Here is a 27,294-nt window from a genome sequence, read left to right on the forward strand (position 1 = left end):
TCTGAGGTTACCCCACCCTTTTTGGTCAGGTGACAGGTACTTCCTGTCAGGCTGCCATATTGGGTGGGGATTTTTTATATGGGTAAATGCTGTGCCTGGAACACGTAGTGCTCCTAGGTGACTGTGACGAGGAAGACAGAGGAAGGTAAGGAAACAGACTTGTTAAGAAGGGGTACAGATTGTCACGTGTGAAGTAGCTTACTCAACTTCAACTAACACTCTTTAAATATGAGGCTTAATCGAGTCTGACCAGTTAATGATTTAAACACGATTTTCTGTGTACGTACTCCATCAAACTCACCTACATTACATCTTACGTCATTTAAAATTGTATCATGCCCTATTATAAAAATGGAAATTTGGTTGAGCATTGATTTAGTTAATCGGGTTAAATATCAGCGATAAAATTCTGTTAGATTTTGAATGTGGTTCTGATGAATCTCAAATTGCTGTAACTAATGTCGGGATGAACAGGCATTTCTTTTTTCCAGTTATATGAAATGTCTTTGGCATGTTGCACGCATTAGAGGCAATTAAGACAGAAACTTTGCAGATTAACATTTGCATAATATAGAATGTAGCATGTGACTCATGCATCAGGCCAATTGGGGTTGCAAACTTTTGAAACATACCATTGAAATTAGGAGGGGGACACTTCTTTTATACCCCTTTCTAATTGTGATTCAGAATGGATTGCAACACCCATTTTGCAACTCGCAAAATGTGTTTAGTACCCTGCATATAACACAGGGAATTGCTGGGCTTGAAGCCGCAAAAATGTTTATACACTGGGCTCTCTATGCTTCATTACACAAAGTGCAAACCATGGTGCAAATGACTTGCCCTGCCTTTGTTTCATAGATTCAGCCATGGAATAGTTTTACGTTTTATGCCCTCCATGCATGTTTGTCCTGAAATGAAAGTCAAACATAATTGCCCCGAAGGTTGCGGCATTTTTCTGCAGCTTTTCAAGAGGGAGTGTGACCCGTGCTTTGCTCTTGTCTTGCAGGCTGGATGCGATAACCCCGTGGTGTCATTGCATGTTGTGAATTTAAATGGGCCTCTCCATCACGTGGAAATGACGCTGCCCGATGATCAAAGACTGAGGTAGGATATTTAATATGCACATGATCACGTCTGCCGCTCAGTGTGAATACAGATCAAAGCAATTGCCTTTAATCAAAAAAACCTTCCTACGGTATATGGATCAATTTCACATTTATATTTCACACGCCTAAGGTTCTTTTTTCATGATTATCTGGAATCTGTAAAACAGGTAGTTAAAAAAAAATCGAGATATTAAAATGTGCCAGTTGTGAGGATCTAAGAACGGGTCAGTATTGGTGAGCCACATGCATTCTTTTAATTCTCACCAGAACATTTTTCTTAGATGTATGTATGCTGGTTGCTTTTAGGCAAAGAATGGATAACAGTGATACACACAGTATGAATTTAGATAAATTGAAGCCTAGCATCAAATTCACAAAATGCCGCCCTCGCAGGAAGGAGTGGGTGATAAAGGAAACATATTTGTGAACTCTTTTGACATAGATCACAGTTGTCAGCAGTAAAAAAAGAAAACTGTGAATAAATAGATTCTCTGTTAGATGGTAAAAGGAGCCCAGATTCAACTTCCATTTTGAAATAATAAATGTACTGTGATAAGAGCATTTGCAATGTGTTATTTCTCTCATGCTGACACCGTTTCCTTTTATTAAAGACTGTGTTATATCGATTGCAAGAATGTCTCATTACCTTCTGGAGCAGGGAATGAAAATCATTATCACTTTATGCGGTGTTTCTCTCGTTGTCCTAATGGCGGATTTGCTGCTGATATCCCAGCACTAACTTTTTAACAATCCATACTCCAGACAGACTAAATCTTTTTGTGGTTGCATGAATATGATTTGTAAAGTCGCCGAGTTGTGAGCGGAGAAAGGCAATCCGAAATATAGTAAATGCACTTTGAGGATCAGAAAAGTCTCACCTGCTCTTTGTGTGGACTTTGAGACTTTGAGTCCTGTAATGATCTGGAAAAGTGTAGGGATTATGAAGAGATGAACCCCCCTCCCCCCACCGCCACCTCCTTGTGGAGAAAAATGTCATGTATCAGTGGTTCTTGGCCACAATTGCTTGAAAAAAAATACACAAGAAAGGTGCTGATGTGTAATTTCAAAGTGGAAGCTGTCCCGGGGTGCAGCTTCTACTTTGTAAAAAAGGACTGCTGACTTTGGAGTCATGCTCTTCCCAATGCCATTAAAAAAAAATTGTTTTTTGTTGTTTTTTTTGTTTTTTTTTACAGCCAAGCTTCCCCTTCATGGGAAAGAGCCTACAAGTAAAAAAATAAGCATTCTCCCAAATCAAATGCAGTGTTGGTGGTCTGCTGTTCCCTATAGGGGGTCTCCACCCCCTATATTCTCACATTGATTCACAAACGGAATCTTGCCTCATTAATATGAATGTGAAAATGGTCATTTTATGCTGTGAAGGATTTGTGCATCAGTTGCAGCACAAAATGAAGGTTGGCTTACAAAACGGTTGCTGTGCTGCCCAGCCTTTAGTATACCTGTTCCATTGTTTCTTAGTCATACAAAGGGGGCCATTCCATACACAAGCATTTTTCTTAATTTTCAATGTGAGGTAGAGATAGTTATTACCTTAACCAGAAATCCCACTAAAGTCAAGATTCAGTAGTCGGATGTACGACATTACAACGGATGCTTTTACCACGCATGCTTTTACAATGCAAGTATTACAACGCAAACCTTTACAACGCATAGCGCTTTGGGGTGCTGGATAGTGAATAGTTTAATTTACTATTCCAACTCCAGTCCCCGTGGACACTAGGGAAGGTGTTGGATAGTAAATTAAATCTATTCCCTATCCTAGAGCGCCCCCAGCGCAATGCTTTGTAATGGTTTGCGTTGTACTAGTTGTGTCATAAAGGCACTGCGTGGTAAAAGTTGCGTTGTAAAGGATGTTCCCCTCAGTAGTCAGATTCATAGTGAGAACAATTGTTATGGTAAGCCTCATAGGCTGTTACTCCTGGAGCCAGTGAAAGCACAAGGTGTCTCGAGAAGTGTTGTGAATAATGTTGAATGTACCGCAGAGATTAAACATGTGAGTGGTCATTCCAGGTTTGGCACTTGCCAAACTTGTGCTCTTCCTCCGCCATTTGAAAGTGGGTGAGCTGCAGGGTTCCCAGTGGCGGCACCTCAGCTGGCTCTTTCTTCTTATCATTAACTCAAACATAATGGCATTATTATTAATATTAATAATAATAATAATAATAATAAGAGGAGGAATGTAGGAAATGGGGTTATATGTTGAGAGGGGTCAGAGCCCCACTCCAAACAAATACACAGTTCTTCTCAGGGTGCCACAAAAGTCACTAAATTAATTTACGCATAACCCTCTGTTGGTTTGACGCGAACCAGTCAGGCTTAACTTAGAGGCAACGCGTTAAGTATTTATGCAATACTCAAACATTAATAATGTAAAAGCACAACACATGGAAAATTCCAAACCAAGTTAGAAAAATAAAGTACATTTTAAGAAATAAAATGATACTGAACAACAAAAACTCAAACAGTAAAACTGGAGTTTTTAATTTTTAACCTCTTACTTAGAAATAGCACAAAGAAATGCAAAGCTCCACTTGCAGTTATCTTGTCACGTAGGACTGGGCCAAAGTCACAAGTTCAGGCTGACTGCGATGGAGCCCTTCAAATACAGGGTCCAGGTTTGTACCGGTGAGAGTATACATTCTTAAAGTCCAAATCCATGCAAGAAGCCTTAGTTGGAGTTTCGCATTGACAGAGGGTGTCGTCGGCTCCAGCAGCGGTCAGGCTGTAGCTGTGTGTTGTCGGTTGGTGCATACCATTTGCCATTTGACATGAAGAGCAGATTGTCATTAGAACTTCTAATTGGTGGAAGATGAAGCAACTGTTGCTGATGTGAGAAGCGCACTTGTGGTCGCAAAGAGCCCCAAGCATCTGAATTTTCACCTGAAGTGCCTTTTTTGTAAATTTTCAGCAGGAGGAGTACACTGATGTCAGCCAAGGGTCCAGGGGCACCTCTTTAAGATCAGGACTCACTCTAAAAGAGGCCAGCAGGAGAGATGAGGCAGGTCTAGGTGGTGGTGGTCAGCTATGCAGTTTCATGGCGTCCTCTGGAACTTTGTTGTGTCCTTGTTGCTCGAAGAGGAGGCCAGCCATCTAACCCTGGGAGTCCTGAGTTCAAGGCAACCAGATCCAGTATTCCTTCTTTATACAGCAGGGCAGTCCTTCTTCTGCGTCTGCCACAGGCGCAAGTTTGCTGTTATGAGAGGTTCTGAAGGTGCCATACTTACACCCATTTCCAGTCTGTGGGCGGGGAATGCTCATTTTCCTGGGTTTGGCTGCATTTGTTAGTGGCAGACCAGACAACCATTAAAAGAAAGGAAGTGGGTGAGCACAGCCCTGTGGCTACCCTTTGAAGCTCAGGAAGGGCTGAGTACAAGCCCCCAGGACATCTTGGTCAGGGGAGGAACACCGTGGCCCACACCCAAAGTCTTTTGTCCCCATCTCTGGAAGGAATACACAAAATACCATAGGAGAGCCATTCACAGCCATGCGACCCTGAACACTGGCAGAATGGCACATTTTGGTTAAGGCAGAAAATGTCAACTTTTTAAAAGTGCCATTATCAGAATAGTAACTTAAAATCCGACTTAACAATTAAAGAGGATTTTAAATTGCAATTCCAGTGAGTGGAAGAAGAATTTCTGTAGCTATTCCTAAACTGACGTCATCACTTATAATGTAACCGAGTGTTAGAAATAGACTTGCTACAGTAAAAAACACGACCCACATTTGTTCTTTCGAAATACCATGTACCCTGCCCAATGAGCATTTAGGGCCTAACTTAGGGTTGACTTGTAAGTATTATAAAGAAAGGTTTAGGCCTGGCAAAAGCTTTATTATTCCAGGTTGAAATGACAGTTTAAAACTGTGCTACAAGCAACAGTGGCAGGCCTGTGACATGTTTTACAGTGCTATTTCACTGGGTGGCAAATGGGTGCTGCGACCCACTTGTAACATTTAATATGCAGACCCTGGGTACATGTATTACAATGTACTAGGAACTTATAAGTAAATTAAATATACAAATTAAGTGTATACCAATTTTACCATGTGTTAAGGGAGAGAGCACAAGCATTTTACCGCTGGTTAGCAAGGGTCAGGTGCACACATAGCTGCCAATGATTCAGACTGCTTATATGTGACATGTTCATAATTTCAGGGTAAATATGAGTGACATTTCAATGACTAAGACACCTTCTCGCAGGCCAAATCAATCAAGGAAGCGAGGGAATCATATACATATCAGAAATTGCACCCACTTGAGCAATTAAAACTCTAAGAAGATCTTAAAACTGCTGCAGTTGACTTTGCGGTTACTCAATATTTGTGACTGCTGTAGTTTCTACTTTAATGGTCTTTGTCTATCGTAAATGACCCAACACCATTGTGTAGTGTCATTTATATGCCTTATTTAATCTATTTCATTTGTAAAGCAATCTAACATCTTTCAATCCCTCTATCTCAAACAGTTAATTTGTTTTATAGTGCTGCTTATACCAGTGCAGGGTGTCAGAGGACTTTACATCACACACACAATATACAGACAGAATGACTCATTCATGGGTAATCCAGTCTAGCAAATGTTATTCGTAGCACATCTCCCCTGAAGAACAGTTGAAGTGTATTCATAGGTAGTTTATCCATCCAGCAATAGTCTGGGATGAAAGTGTTTTGCAGTGTTCACAAGGATTCTGCCTGATGTACTGTAAGAACTCCATCAGAAATATGAAATAAGTAACTCGGGCCCAGGCCAGCAGGATATTTGAAATTAAAAACATCCCTAGTGTCCCCTTAGAGTACCAACATCGGCAAGCACAAACTGCAAGCTGTAGCTGCCTGATCACGTGCTGCCATTCATTGTGTTAAACACACAAAGTCTTGTAGTAGTTACTTGGGCCGCGGTCGCAGAGTCCGGATGAGTGTGGCGGTGGGCCTCCAATACCTGCTAAGGCAGCAACTCTGCAAGGCAGTGGCTGCAGGCTCACTCAGGCCGTGACCCACCATGGAGCGTGGTAATTCTGGTTGGCCGGATGCCTCAGTAATAGCCATTCCCCAGGCTGGCTGTCCTGCGAGTCCCGGGCATGGCCGTCCAGTGGCATACAGATTCTGTCTTGGCCGCTGCTGCAGCCCGGGTCACACACTTCTCTACGACTCCCTCAGCACTGGCATTATTGATTTCAGGAGGGGGGGAGGATGCAAAACAGCTGATAGCATGTGGCATCCCGGGTGGGGTTAAAGCGAGATGCAGGCAGCGAGACGCTGCAATCCTGATAATTGAATATATTTGCAGCGCCGCCCTCAAACCACTAGCCAGCTTCTGCTTTCCTCGACAAACTTACCGCTCTGGCAGCAAGATGTGACGTTCCCCTGTGGCATCAGCCTGAAGCACACAGCCTGACTGGGCCGGCTGTCAGTCAGCGAGAGCCCGCGCCCTGCAGGGAATCACAATGATACATCGTAGCATTGTTAGTGTGAACCTGCTAGGAGACTTAATAGCTCACTTACAAGCCAGCCCCTAGCCTGCGAGAGCAGCGTGTGCACTGACAGCTGCCACACTTAACAGCTTTTACAGCCAGGCAGCACCACGGTGACAGCTGAGACACCACACATTATGGGTGACAATGCATTTTAGTGCGGTAATGCGAATACCACACTGTAATGTGTTAGTCTGACACCTGAGGCATGGCAAGACTGTGCACAAAGTCCTAACGCCAACAAGAAATTAGTTTAAAAAAATTAGGAGAGTGAGGGCAAAACGTCTGGGGGAATACTATGGCAAGGATGTCAGGTCTAACAAAGAAGTGGTAGTAGTCCTGGTAAAAACATTCACAGGATGAACTGATAATAAATATATATCCATTTATTTTTTTCCTTTCGCCCTGAAGGGGAATATGGGTAAGTCTTCCATGTTGAAGGTCCATTCTCATCTGCAATACAGTAAGAAATCTAAGTTGTTGGGATTGGATCAAATCCGAACCCCATATACAACATCATATACATTAAAACACTCATGGTTTAACATGAATCCTTTGTTTCTAACCAGAGGAAGGGAATTTTAATAAAATGCTAATAATGCCAGTCATTAATTATGATCATACATGACACAATTTTGGAAGGCTCACATACAGAAGTCTTTACAGGCAAAATATCCATTTAGATTTCCCATGAACAGTAATATCAACGCAGGCACATTCCCTCATATCCTGTGATGACATTGACAATATTTGATATAACGCTTATTCTAAAATGTTTTTGCTTCCTATCAAGAAGCATAACCAACACCTTCTGATTTGGGGGGTATTAGTAGACACATGCTAATCTTTTAAGACCTCTTGTAAAAGCAAAAACACTGTAGACAATCTGAAGTAAACTAGCTGGAAAAAAGAAAAGGAATTTAGCATATTCTCTGACATACTGGAAATTGAATTTATGAAAATGAGATTGTGGCTACTTTTTGACCTATTTACTCATAGCTAAAATCCAATTTGTGTTGAATGTCAAATACGTCTCTCCCATTTCTCTTGAATAGGCATGCCTGACTCCTTTGGGAGTGTGTTTCTGCTGATAACAAATTCATGTCCAATTTGTAGAAAGCTGTAAAATTCAAAACAATGTTAACTTACAAAGAGTCTGCCACTTTGCAAGTAAATGTGATTGCTGATCCTGATCTTTGCCTACTCAAATGATGCACAATAAATGTTTTTTTAAATCAAAGCATTTCAAAGTTCTTCAATCAGTACATCTTTGTGATGCTAAAATACATGCTTATCACAAGTAAACTTGCAAAACACATAATACTGGCTATTTAAATGGGAAACAGCATTTACAATGAGGTGTTTTACCATGCTGTGCCTTTACCACGCATTTTTTACCAAGCATGACTTTACCACGTATGACACACGAAAAACAGCAGTCTATGGAGGAGCGAGAATTTCATTTCATTCAAAGAAAATACAACAGTATTCCAAGTGGGAGAGAGCCAATTGCTATATTTTTCCCACAACCACTGAATTCTAGATGATGGTTCATTTAGTTTAACTACATCATACATGTGTCTCCTTCACAATATTTCACAGGTATGACCCAGGCAGGCCAGTTATGTGCCCAAAGTGTGGATCGGTGAGATGACACATTACTGCTCATGATATGGTCCTGTCCCTCCATATTGATAAACTGACAGTAACTGTTACTTCCATGGCCCGATTAGCAACACAACTCGTCCCCATGCTTTACATATTAGGTTTTGAAGATCTCTTTGCATAACAAATTAACGTTGAAAAAAGTCAGTGGTCACTTGTCAGAACCAAATTCAACTTTCTCCTTAGAGCAAGAGCTTTTCCTACTCATCTAGATAATTTATTGGTCTCTTTTGAAGTATACATTAATAAAAAACCAGCAAAATAATTTAAAATTGTCTTTGTCAAACAGATAATATTTGACACTTTCCCACAAATTATTAGGCTGAACAGGAAAACTGTTGGAAAATCGGGCGTTGCGTTGTTAGGACCATCAACCTCTGTTTAAAATTATTGCACATCTTTATTTGGCCCATAAGACAGTTATTGAAGTCTAAGGTTTGTCCAGTACTGACAGCCATCACTAAAACCCTTTCCTTCGGCTAGCTGCTGAGGATAATCAAAGCCATACTTGCAAAAGTAAAATAACCCATCAAAGATTTTTATGAGCCTCAATGTAACCCAAAATAGACTTGGGTAGATGCACAACCTTTTACCTACATTTGTTCTACCTTGCTCTGAATAACAGTTCTGACGCTGACCTTTTACCTAGTTATGTGCCAAATAAATGTTGTGTGGTTTTCTTCAAAAACTAGCCGAATTGATTATTCATGAGGTTTCTTAGTATCGCACAGCAGGATTACCATCTTCTGTATAATAACTCTGTACAAAAGTCACCGCTATCATCATACTTGAACGACAGGCCCACAGTACCATTCTAGGTAGACCCCCTGAGGGTACCTTTTGGGTATATAGGCACCACATTTTCACTGCGCAAACCAGAGGAAAAACTTCCATGCTGACACAAGACGCTGGAGTCCCTACACGCTCAACCTCCTGCACACAGTTGTCTGACATCCCTTGCGGAATGTCCAACTCGAGACCAAGACGGGGTCCTTCGTTCTTTCCCATCAGGTAATGGGGTTGGCTCTTTCATAGGGGGATTCTTGGCTTCATACCTACATAAATGCTGGGTACACTTGGGTAGGGTCCGCATCTTCGGAGTATGCTTGATTATTGCCATGTATCTATATGCCTGCATATATTCATTGTTTTAGCACCATGGTAGAATTCTACCTTTCATTTACTCTGTTGGTGTTTGCAATCATATATATCTGTTTCTCTCTGATGGTTGTCGCAGCCCACGTATTTTATACTAGAAAGACTGTGGGTCAATAAATGCCTTTTGAAAAACATCCCCATCATTTATTATGTGTATTTCTCTGAAAAGAATTGAGCACGAGTGACTGAGCAAAAAGTACTGTACTGTTTCCACGATCCCTGAAGGATCAAGGGTTGTCATATTCAATAGTTGCCAGAAACTATTCGCTCCTTGGTAAGGTTAGGGGGTTTAAAGCGCCAGTGTGAGCTACCTGAACTATAGGCTATCATATCCTTTGGGGGTGTCTGGAATCAGTCAGGACATCAATCTTTGAGTTTATGTCGTCTAAAAGCGCAGATCCTATGTATTATTAAGAACTACACAACATGGTGCCGACAGTTGGTTTGGTACTTATTTAACAATCAAATCTGAGTAGTTTGGTCGTGCTTTCTCCGAGACTCCTACTCACATTTACCCAGAGACGTCTGGGGTTGGAAGGGAAAATCTGCTGCAGCTGAGTAGGTATATCCAATGTATTGGCTGTAGGTTTATTCAAGCTTGAAGGATTATAATTCCCTACTTTGTGCATAAACCTTAAATACTTCCTCTCATAATGTCTCAGACTGAAAATGCAGGTACGACCGGTACTAGTGCAGAGGAAGCTGAGCTTGAAGGAGCTCTTAACATTTCAGAGAATTGCAGAAATCCACTTACTATAAAATTAGCAGATTATGGGGTCTCATCAATGGGTGGGACCGTAACCTTCGTGATTGAGGCACACAAGGCATACAGGACAGAGGTGTTCTATTCTTGGATTAAATTCCCTCGTGCAGGTTCACACACAGAAAAGTTTTATTCTTATCCTCCGTATGAAATACCAGATGAATACTCTCCATATGAGGAAATAGAAGTCCCGTTAAACTATCAAGAGCATATAAATTGGTTTAAAGGTGCCCTCCCGTATACCACAGATAAAGTGAGACTCGGTCCGCTCAGCAGAGATGGAACGAATTGTCCAGTCTTAGCTGCTTACATACCGCATCCAGATACTGATACATTACCAGCAGCAGACTTACGTCCACACAGATGGTGATGCGAACACTCACACTACAACCTGCAAGGATCAATAAGGCTGGTCAAATACAAGGGACCACAATGAAAATCGCCACACTAACGCTAATCGTGATTATGGGAATTATGTCTATTAAACGTGAACAAGTACTATTCTGGATAGCACAGAAAATAGCACAGCTTGATGCAGTTTTTCCACTCAATGGGCTGCAAGAAAAACATAGAATACTGACAATTTGCTTACCGATGGGGATAGCTCCCCCGATAGAGGACTGTACTACTTGGGGTACAGTTTTCACTGCCATTCATACCAGAATGCATGGTACCCCTCAATAGCAGTGATACCAGAAGTATTGAAACAAATACAGAATGAGTACAGGGCAGAACCTGCCCTGGACTTAGCGATGAAAGTAATTGGCGTTTTTGGCCAGGTATCAACCAATATGTTGGCTAACATAAAAAGGGAGGCAGGCACGGTGGCTATACGCCAACGCCTGAGGGAATGCACTCCTGCACAACAGGAGCGAGAATTACCAAAGATTATTGAAGATACCTATGTGTCACTGGGTAGAGATAATTTGGGAGCTAGACTGGTGAAACCTCAATTAATGGGTAATCCTGAAAAGGATAACTCAAAGAAACTACCCAATTCGTCTAACAAGAAATGGGACAATAAAGAAACAAAAAAAAAGCAAAATGCATCACAATCATGGGTTGGGTCTTCTCAACAGGAGCATTCTGATAGGAAATATAACCTTAGAAACTGTGACAATATTAAGAAACCTAACAGGTGTCAGGATACTGATACACATTCTTCTCCTTCCTTTCAGGGATCATCAAAAAACTCCAAGAGGGAAAGACTGTCAGTACACAGATCAGAAGAGCGAGTCAAGTAAAGAGACACACATCACACTTCAGGCTGCATTATCAAAAAAGAAGATAAACCAAAAATTAAACCTCAATTTAAAAAGAAGAAGGTAGCTGGCCTTAAAATAAGAAATTCCCAGGCTACTGAGGACTCAACTATTGAACGGGGAATGGGCTCTGATGATATAAGACAGTGCAGCAGAAGGAACACTAGCTCACCAGAGCCTGATGGATTTTCTAGTGACAGCAGCTTTGAATGAACATATCACGGTAGAAACACCTGATACAAGGGTAAGTGTCCCACATCAGTTACATGAAATAACACTCCAAATGGAGGGGGACATACCTAGAAAAGTGAAAGGTCTCTTTTGGGAAAACCTGACTTTTGGTTACAATATCCTTTTGGCTGAAACAGATTGGCCGCCTAAATTTATCATGGATTGCCCAAAGGGGAAAGGGGTAATTCTACTGGCTTTCTCCGACCTCGTTCCTGAATCATTAAAACAAACATACGTACAGGAGTTGGTGGTAGTACTAGCTCCAGAATTATACCGCAATCATGTAGGGTGGGATGCTTAGTCACCTCACCATGAAATCCCAGTCAAAACTACTCTTACCCCAAAGAGGCAGTACCCAATAAAACATAATGCAAAGAAACAAGTCAGGGAGATCTTAGATGAACTATAATACCAAGATGTTATTGAGAATAGCACCTTCGCTATGAATAATCCTTTGTTTCCCTTAATGAAACCAGAAAACTCTAGTTTTAGACTACAGGCCCTTGAACACATGCACAAAAACATTTGCAGTACAAAATGCACACTAGTTATCTCAAATTGATTCTTTTGCCAAAATTTACCACCTGAAAGCAGATGTTTGACAGCATTTTCAGCGCACGGCTCTCAGAGCCAATTCTGTAGACTGCACCAAGGGTATATTAATAGTCCCTGGTTGTTCTCAGCAAGAGTAACACAGCTACTTCAGAAATGTAATGAGGAGGCATTGTCCTATTTTTCTGATGGACGATGAATTATTGGATCACTTACGCAGCATGAACAACATCATTTTGGGCTTTGTCTCTGAGGTCTACAAATGTAACTTTAAAATTTTTTAAATTGCCCAACTAAATGCCCTATTTTTAGGATTACGCAGAAAAAGTAAAACCTTTTTACGACTTAATTAAACCTGATTTTTCAGTTCAATATTGGACACCGGAACACACAGAAAATCTATGTTCCTCACAAGCTGACATGATAGCTTCCAAACACTTACATACAAATGTAAATACCACAAATTTGGTGATCTGTGTAGTCGCAGGTCAATCTGGGTATCAATCAATCAATCAAAGCATTTATATAGCGCACTACTCACCCGGAGGGTCTCAAGGCGCTAGGGGAGGGGGGGTCCGCTACTGCTCGAACAACCAGGTCTTGAGCTGCTTCCTGAAGGCAAGGTGGTCCTGGGTCAGGCAGAGGTGGGTCGGGAGGGAGTTCCAAGTCTTGGCGGACAGGTAGGAGAAGGACCTTCCTACTGTGGTGGCTCTTCGGATACGGGGGACGGCGGTGAGGGCGTGGCTGGTCGATCAAAGCTGGCGTGTGGGAGCGTAGAAGTTGAGGCGGCTGTTGAGGTATCCTGGGCCTTGGTTGTGTAGGGCTTTGTGTGCATGGGTGAGGAGACGGAAGGTGATTCTCTTGTTGACCGGGAGCCAGTGCAGATCTCTCAGGTGTCCGGAGATGTGGCTGCGACGGGGGATTTCCAGGATGAGTCGTGCTGAGACGTTCTGAATCGGCTGGAGTCTCTTCTGGAGTTTGGTGGTGGTTCCGGGGTAGAGGGAGTTGCCGTAGTCCAGACGGCTGGTGACGAGGGCCTGGGTGACCGTCTTCCTGGTCTCGGTGGGGATCCACCGGAAGATCTTACGTAGCATGCGCAGGATGTTGAAGCACGACGAGGAGACGGCGTTGACTTGTCTGGTCATGGAGAGGGAGGAGCCCAGGATGAAGCCCAGGTTGCGTGCGTGGTCTGTTGGTTTGGGTGCGCTGCCCAGGGCGGGGGGCCACCAGGAGTCGTCCCAGGCGGAGGGTGAAGATCCCAGGATGATGCTCTGCCCCCCCCCCCCTTCTGGATGATGCGTACCATAACTCTTTTACGTTGGGATCCTTTCCCCCTATCGATGGTAACACCCTGTCCAAGCTGTTTACCAGGGTCAAATCGGGTTCACCTGATGATATCTGCCCCCCGCACATCTTGAGAGAGGTGGGAACAGTTATCCCTGAGGTTGTGCTTCCTTTATTAAACGGATCACTTCTACAGGGTAAAGTTCCCAATAACCTTAAAAAGGCCTTACTTATCCCCCTGATTAAGAAAGTTGGAGCAGACCCGCTAAATTATAGGCCTATATCATTGCTGCCTTATAGTGCTAAGTTACTGGAGGCTCAGGTCTGCGCAAATATGTCTAAATTCATAGAAGAAACAGAATACCTTGAATCCAACCAAGCCGGCTTCCGCTCGTGTCATTCAACTGAAGCAGTCATCTTGGCGGTACAAAATACCCTGAGGCGGAATGCGGACAACGGAACTCACCAGGCCCTGGTTTTATTGGACCTTTCGGCAGCATTCGACACGGTTGATTATACCATCTTGGTCAACCGTGTCGAACAAGCTGGCCTCAGGGGGCCTGCGTTGAGCTGGATCCGTTCATTTATTACTGGCCGCACTCATTCCGTAAGACTGGGCCCTTTTACAGCCCCCACTATTTCTACCACATGTGGAGTACCTCAGGGCTCATCTTTGTCACCTTTACTTTTTAATTTGTACCTGCGCCCGCTACTGTACTCCCTAAGAAATGCGAAAGTTACCATCTTTAACTATGCAGATGATCTGCAACTCATCTTCCCTTTGAACACCAAGGACTCGGTGGAGGAATTCCAAAACACCATGTCACACATCCAGGGTTGGATGAGTTGTAACCATCTGAAACTCAACCCAGGCAAGACTGAATTGGTCTTGCCTGGGCAGAGCGTATTAAGTTGGAGCCCATGCTTTTGGCCATCTAGCATGGGGGCTCCACCTTCTAGATCGTCCTCAGTTAAAAGCCTGGGAGTATTAATTAGCGAGGATCTCTCTCTGAAAAGACAGGTAGGCGCGGTAGTTTCCTCCAGTTTCTTTCAATTAAAACAAATAAGAAAAATAGCCTGCTTTCTCTCACAGGCCGCCCTCATCCAGGTCATAATTGCCTTGGTCCTGTCTCGACTGGATTTCTCCAATAGTCTCTATTTGGGGCTCCAAATTGGAGAGTTAAAACGTCTTCAGCTGGTCCAGAATCAGGCTGCCAGACTGATTCTGGGACTTCCAAAAAGGCAATCTATTAGACCTGGGTTGAAACACTTACATTGGCTGCCTGTTGCGCAGCGAGTCGCATTTAAAACAGGGTGCATCCTATTTAAATCTTTACAAGACTCCGGCCCTAAATTTATAAAAGATCTGTTTCTCAGATATAATCCATCCCGAAATCTTCGTTCCGCTCAAAAATCTTTACTGATTGTTCCATCTTACAAAAGGAAGCGCCTAGGTGGTAGCTGCTTTGACCATCTCGCAGCCACCTTTTGGAATTCCCTTCCCCTTCAATTGAAACTGAGCGGTAACCTTCTTAGCTTCCGACACTCTCTTAAAACCTGGCTATTCTCACAGGCTTATTGCTGAGTTTTATTATTACCATCTTTTAACTGCTGTGTTGTGTTCTCTTCTATAGCGCCATGAAGCCCCCGGGCGTACGAGCGCTTAATAAATACATACTAACATAACATAACATAACATAACATGAGGACTTCCGTCTTGTCCGAGTTCAGTTTCAGGCGGCTGTTCATCAACCACTTGGCTACTTCTGTCATCCCTCCGTGTAGGTTGGCTCTGGCGGTGGCGGGGTCGTTGGTGAGGGAGAGGATCAGCTGGGTGTCGTCGGCGTAGGAGATGATGTTGAGGTTGTGTTGGCATGCGATGGCTGCGAGGGGGCTCATGTACACGTTGAAGAGGGTGGGGCTGAGTGAAGATCCTTGTGGTAAGCCGCAGATGACTTCGGTAGCCTCGGATCTGAACGGGGGGAGGCGGGCTCTCTGTGTCCTTCCGGCGAGGAACGAGATGATCCATTCCAGTGCCTTCTCCTGGATTCCGACGTTGCTGAGGCGCTGCACTAGGGTACGGTGGCAGACAGTATCGAAGGCCGCGGAGAGGTCTAGGAGGATGAGGGCCGCTGTTTCTCCGTTGTTGAGCAGGGCTCAGATGTCATCGGTGGCTGCGATCAGGGCGGTCTCGGTGCTGTGGTTGGCATGGAAGCCAGACTGCGAGAGGTCGAGGGATCCGTTCGTCTCGAGGAAGGCGGCCAGCTGCTTGTTGACGGTCTTCTCGATGACTTTTGCAGGAAACGGGAGCAGCGAGATGGGGCGGTAGTTCTTGAGGTCGGTGGGGTCGGCTGATGGCTTCTTTAGTAGAGCGCTGAGTTTGACGTGCTTCCAGCTCTCCGGGAAGGTAGCGGTGTCGAAGGAGGTGTTGATGATGTCCCGCAAGTGGGGTGCGATGACAGCGTCTGCCTTGTTGAAGACGTGGTGAGGGCAGGGGTCGTCGGAGATCCGGAGTGGATGGAGTTCATCGTGCAGACGGTGTCTTCGGTACTGATCGGGGTCCAGGCGCGGAGGGTGGTGGTGGGGGCGGTGGTTCAGTCGTGGCGTGCGTCGGTTGAGTGCTGAAGCTGTTGTGTATGTCCGCGATCTTGTTGTGGAAGTAGGAGGCGAGGGAGTTGCAGAGGTCTTGTGAAGGGGTGATGTTGTTGTTTCCGGCGTTGGGGTTGGAGAGCTCTTTAACGATGTTGAAGAGTTCCTTGCTGTTGTGTGCGTTGTTGTCCAGTCGTTCCTTGAATGCAGTTTTCTTGGTGGCGTGGATCAGTTGGTGGTGTTTTCGGGTGGCGAGCTTGAGGGCAGCCATGTTGTTCGGTGTTGGGTCTCTGCGCCAGGCTTTCATGAGGGCTCGGCAGTTCTTCTTGGAGCTCTTGAGTTCGTCGGTGAACCATGAGGTTTTCTTGCTGCCGGGTCTGCTAGGCGGGGTCTTCAGAGGGGCGAGGTCGTCTGCGCAGTTGCTGATCCACTTTGCGAGGTTGGTGGCCGCCTGGCTTGGGTTCGTTGTGCTGGTGGGAGGGTTCATGCTCAGGGAAGTCACGAGCTGGTCGGCTGTGATCTTTTTCCAGCTTCTGCGTGCAACCTGTTGCTGGTGGTGGTGGATCGTGGTCCTTCTGAAGCTGAAGTGGACGCAGCTGTGGTCCGTCCAGTGGTACACCTACCTTACCTTCAATGAAGGTGTAACGGTACCGACTGCATACAAATCTCATTTGTATATAAATTCTGAAATGCGTTCTGCATCCACAGAAAAAATACTGACAGCAGTGTAGTGAGAGAAAGAGCACTAGCTCAGGGGAAACAAATAATTTTTGTGACTCCAGTACCAACCTTAGCTGTTACCAAAACAAGCATTCCAAACGTGAAAGCACTGCATCCAAGATGGATACAGTGGGCCAATTCTCTCACTGCAACAGATGAGGCCTACAAGTTTGATTCTACATTAAAAACACTAGCATTCCTGCAGTATTTTTATTTATTTATTTTATTTATTTTATGTAGCTTGTAAAGCGCACAGCTACCCCCGGAGGGGTGTCCCGGCGCTGGAACCTGAGTCTCAGAGGGGAAAAGGGAACAGAGAGGGGAGATGACATGATAGATCAGAGTCTAGAAAAGAGCCAGGTTTTGAGTCTGGCCCGGAAGACAGATTCAGAGGAGCAGAATCTGAGATCGACTGGCAGGGAGTTCCATAGCTTTGCAGCAATGACGCTGAATCCTCTGCCACCCATTCTGGAAAGTCTGAAGCGGGGAGAGATCAGGAGGCATAGGTCATTGGATCTTAAAGATCTGATGGACCGGGATATTAAAACTCGTTTTTTTAGATAGTTTGGTCCGCGATCGTTAATGGCTCGATGAGTCAGAGTGAGGATCTTAAACTGAATTCGGCTGGCCACTGGAAGCCAGTGCAGTTCCCTACGATATGCGGCAACTGACTGACGATAAGGAATGTTACCAATCAGCCTGGCTGCCGCATTCTGGACAATCTGAAGCCGGTCAGTCAGATATTGGGGAGCTCCGGCATAGAGATTATTAGCATAGTCCAGGTGGGACGTGATGAGAGCGTGGGTGACCGTCCTGCGGGAATCCAAAGGGAGATAGGGAAGGATTTTCCGGATCATGCGTAGCTTTAGGAAGCAAGCCGAGGTCACTTTTTGAATCTGGGTCTTACAAGATAGCGAGTCATTGAAATGAAAGCCCAGGTTGCGGGCCGAATGGACCGGAGAGGGAGCGGGATCCAGTGCCGTGGGCCACCACCAGGAGGAGGGGATGGGATTTTTCTGGTTAAAAAACAGCACCTCTGTTTTGTCAGCGTTGAGTCTTAGATGGTTATCAGACATCCAATCACTGATGTTGTTAAGACACCGGCGGAAGTTGGAGAACGCGGAGTCAGAGTGGCCCCTAAATGAGAACACTAGCTGAGTGTCATCAGCATAGGAGACCACCCTGACTCCATAGGACTCCACAACTCCGGCCAGAGGGGCAAGATATATGTTAAAAAACAGAGGGCTGAGGGCCGAGCCCTGTGGCACACCACAAGATAAAGGTTTTTTCTCCGATCTGAAGGGTCGTAACAGCACCCTTTGACTTCTTCCAGAAAGGAAGGACTCGATCCAACTGATGGCAGTGCCGCCAATGCCCATCTGTCGTAATCGGTCAAGGAGGATGGAGTGGGATACCGTATCGAATGCCGCGGACAGGTCGAGGAGGACCAGCATGGCCTCCTCGCCTCTGTCCACGCACTCTCGAATGGTCTCCGAGACCTCCAGCAGAGCCGTCTCCGTACTGTATCCTGCCCGAAATCCAGATTGCGAGTCGTGCAGTAGTAAGTTGTTCTCCAGGTATTCCGTGAGCTGCAGCTGCACGGCTTTTTCCAAAACCTTAGCAGGTTTGGGGAGGAGGGATATCGGGCGGTAGTTGGAGAATACAGTGGGATCGGCATCTGCCTTTTTTAGAATTTGAATCACCAAGGCTTCCTTCCAGGTGGTAGGGAAAAAGCCATGGTGCAGAGAGGCATTCCAGATGGAGAGGAACGGGTTGGCTAGCAATGGGGCCAGTTCACCCATGGTTTTGGCCGGAATGGGGTCAGTGGGTGCGCCAGACTTGCAGTGAATGAGTAGTCTGCGAGCATCCTCCTGGGCAAGTTTATTGAAAGCATGAAAGGACGGAGAGTTAGGGGGATCAGTGGACGGAGTCCGAGGCCTTGGCTCTTTAGGGAAGGAGACACAGAGTTTGTCGATCTTTTCAAGGAAAAAGTCCGAGAGTCCTTCACAGAGTTTCTGGCTAGCTGAGACCTGAGTGGACCTAGCCGGAGGGGTAATAAAGTTTTTAACAATGGAGAAGAGGGTTTTTGAAGAATTATTGGCCTTGGCAATTTGGAGGGAGAAGTGGTCTTTCATGGCTGTTTTTTTATGCTTGAGAAATTTTTTCAAGGCCGCCTTGTAGGCAAGCTTAGCTTCAGGATCGTAATTTAACCTCCATTTCCGTTCGAGTGCTTTACAGCTACTTTTTTCCTCGCGGAGGGAGGTGGAGAACCAGGGAGCGGAAGGGCGGGATCTAGAGGAAGTAATGAGTTTCTGGGGGGCAATGTGATCAATAGCGTTGATGAGGGCGGAGTTGAGCCTGGCGATGTTAGAATCGATATCCGGGGATAGATGGTCCGTCTGGAAATGGAATATCGGGTCAAGGGAAGCGCAAGTGACTTTGTGCCACTTCCTACCCAGCTCTTTCCTGGGCACAGGAGGGATGGATATGCGGTCTAAGGTCAAAGAAAAAGGGATAAGGAAGTGGTCCGACCATGTAAGAGGAAGGGAGGGAGAAACAGTAATAGTGGGGAAATTAGCGAAAATAAGGTCCAGGGTGTGACCCGCCACATGAGTAGGGCCGGTAACAAGTTGAGTAAAATTAAGGCTATCCATGATTTCCAGTAAATTATTCGCTTTTGCGCAAAGGGAATTATCGACATGAAGGTTAAAATCACCTAGAGCCAGAAAGTATTGATGTTTCAAGGCTAGATCAGCTAACTGGTGAGTGAGAGCAGTAAGAGAAAGGGAAGCCGCCGTGGGGGGGTTATAGATTAGAGAGCCGGCTAGAATGACAGCCGCGGAGTCGGATACTGAAAAGTAGAGGGCTTCAATGATACCAATGTTGGTGAGCTTGGTAATGGTCAGCTGGAGATAGGATTTAAGGATAATAGCTAATCCGCCTCCCAATTTTCCCCCTGCACGATTGACACATTTTATGTCATAGCCAGATGGAATAGCTAAATAGATGTCCGGGGAGGATGAGTCAGTCATCCAAGACTCCGTGAGGAATAAAATATCCCACTCCTCGGAGGAAATCAACAGCCAGATGTCATTGGCGTGTCGGGGGAGAGACCGGCAGTTGAGTAGGCCTGCTTTCAACGTCCGATGATTAGACGTAGAGAGCTGCGGCGTGGGCTCCGGAAGCGAAGGGGAAAAGAAGGGCGGGAGAGTGAAGTTGCAATGAGGGCAGTGAAATGAAGCTGATTCAAGATGGATAGGATTGCAGGGGGTAGTGGCTGCACAGAGGGAGGGATTCAGGGAGTGGAGCTGGGAATTAGTCCAACACAAACGTACAGAATCAGCGGCATGAACAGGGGGACAGGCCCTGGGCCCGGTCCAGGCCCGGACGGGCCCAGACGGGCGTGCCCTTGGCGCGCCTTCGGCGCGCAAACGGCGCGCCCGCTGCGCCCGTCCGCTGCGCTTCCTAGCGAGGCACATGATTTATACCTAAGCGGGAGGGCGTCACGGGGGCGTGGCCAGCTGAGGTGGGCGAGTCTAAGGACGCGTCTCGCCCTCAGTGATGGCGGAGAGGGATCGTTGCAGCGCTGAGAAACGCTGTTCAGTGCAGGGGTGAGTAGGTTTTACAGTTAAAAACAGAGCGCAATCAAAATATTTTAAAACAGAGGGTTCACTCCCGGCTTCCGCCTCAGGAGACTCAAAATTCGTCAATGCGGCGCTGTCAGCTGTGCGCGCTATTTGAAGAGATTTCAGGGGGCGTGGCCAGCTGAGGTGGGCGTGTCTAAGGACGCGTCTCGCCCTCAGTGATGGCGGAGAGGGATCGTTGCAGCGCTGAGAAACGCTGTTCAGTGCAGGGGTGAGTAGGTTTTACAGTTAAAAACAGAGCGCAATCAAAATATTTTAAAACAGAGGGTTCACTCCCGGCTTCCGCCTCAGGAGACTCAAAATTCGTCAATGCGGCGCTGTCAGCTGTGCGCGCTATTTGAAGAGATTTCAGGGGGCGTGGCCAGCTGAGGTGGGCGTGTCTAAGGACGCGTCTCGCCCTCAGTGATGGCGGAGAGGGATCGTTGCAGCGCTGAGAAACGCTGTTCAGTGCAGGGGTGAGTAGGTTTTACAGTTAAAAACAGAGCGCAATCAAAATATTTTAAAACAGAGGGTTCACTCCCGGCTTCCGCCTCAGGAGACTCAAAATTCGTCAATGCGGCGCTGTCAGCTGTGCGCGCTATTTGAAGAGATTTCAGGGGGCGTGGCCAGCTGAGGTGGGCGTGTCTAAGGACGCGTCTCGCCCTCAGTGATGGCGGAGAGGGATCGTTGCAGCGCTGAGAAACGCTGTTCAGTGCAGGGGTGAGTAGGTTTTACAGTTAAAAACAGAGCGCAATCAAAATATTTTAAAACAGAGGGTTCACTCCCGGCTTCCGCCTCAGGAGACTCAAAATTCGTCAATGCGGCGCTGTCAGCTGTGCGCGCTATTTGAAGAGATTTCAGGGGGCGTGGCCAGCTGAGGTGGGCGTGTCTAAGGACGCGTCTCGCCCTCAGTGATGGCGGAGAGGGATCGTTGCAGCGCTGAGAAACGCTGTTCAGTGCAGGGGTGAGTAGGTTTTACAGTTAAAAACAGAGCGCAATCAAAATATTTTAAAACAGAGGGTTCACTCCCGGCTTCCGCCTCAGGAGACTCAAAATTCGTCAATGCGGCGCTGTCAGCTGTGCGCGCTATTTGAAGAGATTTCAGGGGGCGTGGCCAGCTGAGGTGGGCGTGTCTAAGGACGCGTCTCGCCCTCAGTGATGGCGGAGAGGGATCGTTGCAGCGCTGAGAAACGCTGTTCAGTGCAGGGGTGAGTAGGTTTTACAGTTAAAAACAGAGCGCAATCAAAATATTTTAAAACAGAGGGTTCACTCCCGGCTTCCGCCTCAGGAGACTCAAAATTCGTCAATGCGGCGCTGTCAGCTGTGCGCGCTATTTGAAGAGATTTCAGGGGGCGTGGCCAGCTGAGGTGGGCGTGTCTAAGGACGCGTCTCGCCCTCAGTGATGGCGGAGAGGGATCGTTGCAGCGCTGAGAAACGCTGTTCAGTGCAGGGGTGAGTAGGTTTTACAGTTAAAAACAGAGCGCAATCAAAATATTTTAAAACAGAGGGTTCACTCCCGGCTTCCGCCTCAGGAGACTCAAAATTCGTCAATTTAATTATATCATAAGTACAGTCTACAGTATGAACAAGAATATCCTCTCCCGAATGAAATAATGCCTCTAGATCAGTATGAATACATATTTTACACGGACAGATCTGCCCAGCCTGCCATAGGAAGTAAACAACATTACAGCGCAGCATGTGCGATTGTTAAGAGCTTATGCTGGACGGCAAGTTCCATCCTAGCAATACGCAGATGCAGTGTCTATGAGATTTCACTGCACAGATGGCAGAACCAAAAGCCCTGATACTGGCACTAACAAATACTGATCTGGAATTCCTCACACTTATTGCGTACAATTCGTTTTACTGTGTCCAGTCATACAATGAATATCTTCACTATTGGGGCCAGAATGGGTTTTGAAATTCCAAAGGTTACACAATAAAGCACAAATTGCTTTTGGAGCAAGTGGCAGAGCTTGACATGGGCTCATGTAATTCATACATTGAGTCATCAGTGTGTTAGCGTTCAGTTGAAGGGAATTCATTGGCTGATGAAGCCTTCAAGGCGACAGTAAGAACTGCTGCCATTGGGGCAATTACTCGTTCTAGTACGAGAATAGACGGACAGAAAAGGATAGCTGTGAACGCTACGCGTAATAGCAGCTCAGCCTTGCCAAAAGGTTTTGCACTCAAGTACTCCTACAAGTTCGATGCTCAAAACATTTCATATGGTCAAATTCCAGGAGCGGGGGATAGAATAATACCAAACATGTACCACAGATTAGGTTTAATTCTGGCTGCACATGAGGTTCTGTGTTCAGCACATGCAGGTATTACTTCAACTGTTTCACTACTAAAACATCGTTATTGGTGGCCAGGTCTAACAAAACAGACCAAAGGTTTCGCCTTAAGTGCAACATTTGTCAGCAGATGAAGGGTTCCACCGTAGCACGCCCACCCCAAACACCACTACTGATATAAGACAGACCTCTCGCATGTGCCTATTTGGACCACTCTGGCCCCTTACAATCTGACGGGGCTTACAGGTACATCCTGTTGGCAGTGGATTCATGCTCTAGATTCCTGTGGATTTGCCACATCGCTCGGTTGACGGTCAACTTGGTATAAAGGATTTGTGAGTGTTTATAGGGACATACGCAATTGGCACATTACACTGATCATGGCCCTGTGTTTAGGTCTCGAGAATACAAAGAAGTATGGGAAGTTCTGTTGTGGTCTTGTAGTACTACTCTCTGGATCATCTGAGGAAAATTCAATTGTGAAGAGGAAAAAGCAGGACTTAAAGCAGTCCTTAACAACAAGCGTATTAGGCTCGGGTAGCAGTTGGGCGAATTACCTATATGGGGCCAGAGGGTACTTAATAACATGCCAAGAAGTTTCCTGGGGCCCGTACTCCATATGAAGTCCTGTTTAGGACTAGACTGTGGGTACCCGACCTCGATTGCGGCAGCGCAGTGGCGTATGAAAAAGCATTTGACATCAATGATCGTTTGGCGGTTTTTCAGGAACTCAATGAATTCCGGGCATTACAAGCAACATGCAAGTAAACCGCACCCACTGGGGAAGTGAAAGTTGTTCTGGCAAAGCCTGCATGGGTCCCGAAGATTGGGGACCTGTTCAGAGGGAATATCTTGGGCAAGAAGGAATTTGGGCCATCCTGTACCTGTCCTGGCTGTCGAAGGAACAAGAACAGCAATTCTTCCGCCTCTTGATAGCAAGAAAGTAAAGAGATTTGTCTCCATTGACCTTCTCAATCGACACTATCTGGCAGATACTGAATAGTAGGCCGCGTGGGCTCCTGGGTAGCCACCGATCCCCTTTTGCTACAATACAGGAAGTTCATGCAGAAAAATTAATAACGTTTGAAGATCCAATTTTACGAAGTGACAGAGTTACCAACAACGGAATGAATCATGCCTGTTTAAATTGAACAGCAACAAAATACAAATGAAACACAGATCTCAATTCAGCCTAATAGCGAGATCTAAGTGAGTATGTCTCGAAACAAGTCATCTGCCAGTTCTACAAAAGCTGCAGAGCTACTAAAGATACATCGAACTGTGTCTGGCTACTACATTAATTTGGATACTTTTTCATTGGATCCAAGTGAACCCGATTCACCAGCAGCTTCCGTTTTCAACTAACAAAAATATGTGATTTCTACCTTCGGCTGAAAAAGACTTACTTTGTTATACCATGGCTAGAGCTCTGGATTGCAATTGGTCTACTTTTCCTAGTCCTTTGGATTGGTTTTGTGATTGTCTTTTTCCTGCTCCTGAAAGGCCATTATCTCCCAGAACCCTCTGCAGGACAACATGTGAACTTGGTTCTGAAACCACATGCATCGTCACACCGTGAACAGAGAGACCTGTCCTTAGTGAACATTACAGCAGTTCTGGACCTGAGGGAATAGTATAGGATAGGGTTGCATATGATGAATATTGTCCAACTGAACTTTTGAAAATACCACACATTTTTAACACCTATTTGAGTGATATCATTTCCTCCAGTACTTTCTCTGATGATTGGGACTTTGAAACTGTTAATGCTATGCTGTCAGATTTAGAACGATCTGCTGCGTTTTCAAGTAGTGAGTTGAATGAAGATACATCTAATTTTGACACCATTTACTGTTACCAACACTATGGTGATAATTTCCTGCACAAAGCAAGTATACCACTTAATATTTCATCTTACCATCAATGAGAACATTGTCTGACACAACCTAAAGGTAGTTCACAAACGTTTGCTTTTTTTTCTGGGTTTAACACTTCAGACCCGAGATCTTATTATTACATGCTTGCACCTACACCTGCAAAGAAGAATATGCTAACTAACTCGAAACAGACATATTCTGCTTCCTTTATTTCCCAGCTGTCTGGGTACCAAAGATTGGCAAGTTCAGGGAACTGAGGCCTTATTTAGAGCGTGCCTCATATCAATGCAAATTATCTTCCTGAACAACACAGTGCAACAGACTTCATGTCTTGGATTAGCCAAGATGAAGGACCTGAACATACATTCCTCACTCACACACTTCGAGGGGTGGCAAAATGATACCAAACATAGTGAGTATATGTTAGATGACATTATACATGATGGTTCATACAATCCATCAGACTTCAATTGGAAGGGATGGCTGGTTGGGCCTATCGACACAAACCGGTGTCAGTCAAGATTCAGGGGTACCATCGAAGGGTATAGTATCCACAGGCCTGACCTACACTACGTACAAGTGGAACACTCGGGGTGGTGACATCTTATAGTGTTGGGAAGTTATGCCTAGAGTGGATAGAAACCTCAACACTGTCCTAGGTTATTTATCCCTTGCTGCCAATAATCTAGTTTTCTACAGCTTGCTCAAAGTGGGAACCTTCTGGCAATTACGACCTGCTTTCAACAAGTTTAAAACTTAAAACTGTGATGTATTAATACTCAAACTGCCACTCTCTATGTGACTTTCATAGGTTTTTCTGATGCCACCGCTCTTCCCAAAGTACTCATTATGATGTTGTACCAAAATGTCTGTCAGCTGAAATTGCTTAGTAAACGCATATGCAAAATCACAGAGTTCATGGTTAGCAGTCCTTAAACTAAAGCCTGGGGAGGCTAGACTGTGCCCTTCCAGCAGACTCTAAGAGCATTGTTGAACCTTTAGATGAGAATAATCTTTCAGATTATTGTCCTCCACCCTTTTGATGTGGTCATTGCAGGAAAACCTAACCTGAGTGGGGACATTTACCTCCGGATAATACTTCAAAAATAATAATGTATTCAAGGCTGTTTAATTAGAAAAAATGTTCGTCACCACTCAGCAAGACCAAAGTAGAAGCACCGCCTGCGTAACTCAGGAGATTGCCCACGTCGGTTACAGCCTCACCCAGTTCACCCACGAATGTGGCTCCGTGTATAGGTATTGCACCCATATTGGAATTGCTAGCACCATTGCAGTTAAGATCTCTCTGCCCCCCCACCTGCTCTATAGTAGGGTCTACAGTTCTCTCAACCCCTGTCACCACATCTAAAGATATGTCCTGATGATTTTGGAGAGTCTGGGGGTTTTGACCTTTGTTTTTCGTTTTACCCACAGAAAATAGGGTTGTGATGGTGGGCTTACCCAAATTTGTTAGTGTTTTCGCTCCTTTTACAACCGGCTCCTTACTTGGCATTTTGGGAGTGCTGGCTGTAGTCGTAGCAGTTGCTGTGTTCTTTGGCCCAGTGGCAGTACCAGTGATGTCCACATAAGGGCGAGTCCTCCCTCTTCCAACCTTGGGAGGCATTGCAAGCACGATCCTGCCCGAGCCTCTGTGGCCACCGTAACAAGCAGGCACCGTCAGCGAGGGCTAGCACAAACACTGGGTGAACCTCGGAAAGCCACCGTGAAATAGGGGATGTAGCGCAGCCAAGATTGACGCCGCCACGACCATCTACATGCCGGGCCGGTAAGGTATTTCTCCGTTCCCTTCTCAGACGATCATTTTAGCAAAGCCAGTGTGGGGGTTAGAGCAGCTAGGAGCAGCATTTTACATGTCTGAAGCTACGGACGCCATCTTGCCTCCCTTGGAGCTAGCTGGCCCAGACGGTACTAAGGACTCCGATTCGGCCTCAAAAGGAGATAAAATAGATGATGTTACAGGGCTCAAATCTTCACTGCAGGACATAGAATCCGGGGATTATTTTATCTCATTATTGGATCAGTCAAACTCATCCAGTGATGATCTTGAGTCGATATTTGTGGCCACCGACATGTCTGGTCCTGACGTCGATGGCGGTAGCGACTATAGCAGCACGCATTTTGATGACGTGTGGGATGTTGATGGCACCCTAAGTACAGTGCGTAAAAAACAAGGGGAAAGGCTGTGTTAAACAGATTGATGATGGTACAGGAGGTGATGCTCTACAATGGGACTACTCCTGCTCAACCGACTTGAGCGTAGAGAACGACCGGAGTCCTGGGACTGCTATTGATATTCCAACCAACTCTTCTGAGGATATCTCACTGGCTTTGATTTATCAGACCATGGTGAGCCACAGAGAGGAGGCATGAGTAGAGAATCGGAGAGTGCAGGGGTCTTGCCGTAAACTGCAGAATTCTGTGCACCGGATCGCTAAAGCCTGCACAAAGTTCACAACGAGATTTGATGAAGCAGGAGCAAGAATCTCATGTCTCGAAGATGAACTAGTTGCTCAGAAGGCTTTGACAGATTCTCTACGCTCTTTAAAAGACGATACACAGTGGAAACTGGCCGACATTGAAATTCGTTCTTGCAGGAACAATCTAAGGGTCTTGCAAATTCCAGAGGGGGCTGAAGGACAGGATCCGCG

At 45.5% G+C, this 27,294-nt stretch overlaps 1 protein-coding gene across 4 annotated transcripts in view; it reads left to right on the forward strand.

The window, feature by feature from the left end:
- DPP6 (dipeptidyl peptidase like 6) overlaps nucleotides 1–27,294 on the forward strand; it is a 2,152,278-nt gene that overhangs the window by 1,683,492 nt on the left and 441,492 nt on the right. For all 4 annotated transcript variants that reach the window (XM_086941474.1, XM_086941473.1, XM_086941476.1 and 1 more), the window contains exon 10: nucleotides 1,010–1,107. In XM_086941474.1, the coding sequence (XP_086797600.1) occupies nucleotides 1,010–1,107 (98 nt within the window). The remainder of the gene's footprint in view (nucleotides 1–1,009; nucleotides 1,108–27,294) is intronic.

Source organism: Lissotriton vulgaris, chromosome 10 (genome assembly GCF_964263255.1).
Source record: "Lissotriton vulgaris chromosome 10, aLisVul1.2, whole genome shotgun sequence".
NCBI classification, from domain to species: Eukaryota; Metazoa; Chordata; class Amphibia; order Caudata; family Salamandridae; genus Lissotriton; species Lissotriton vulgaris.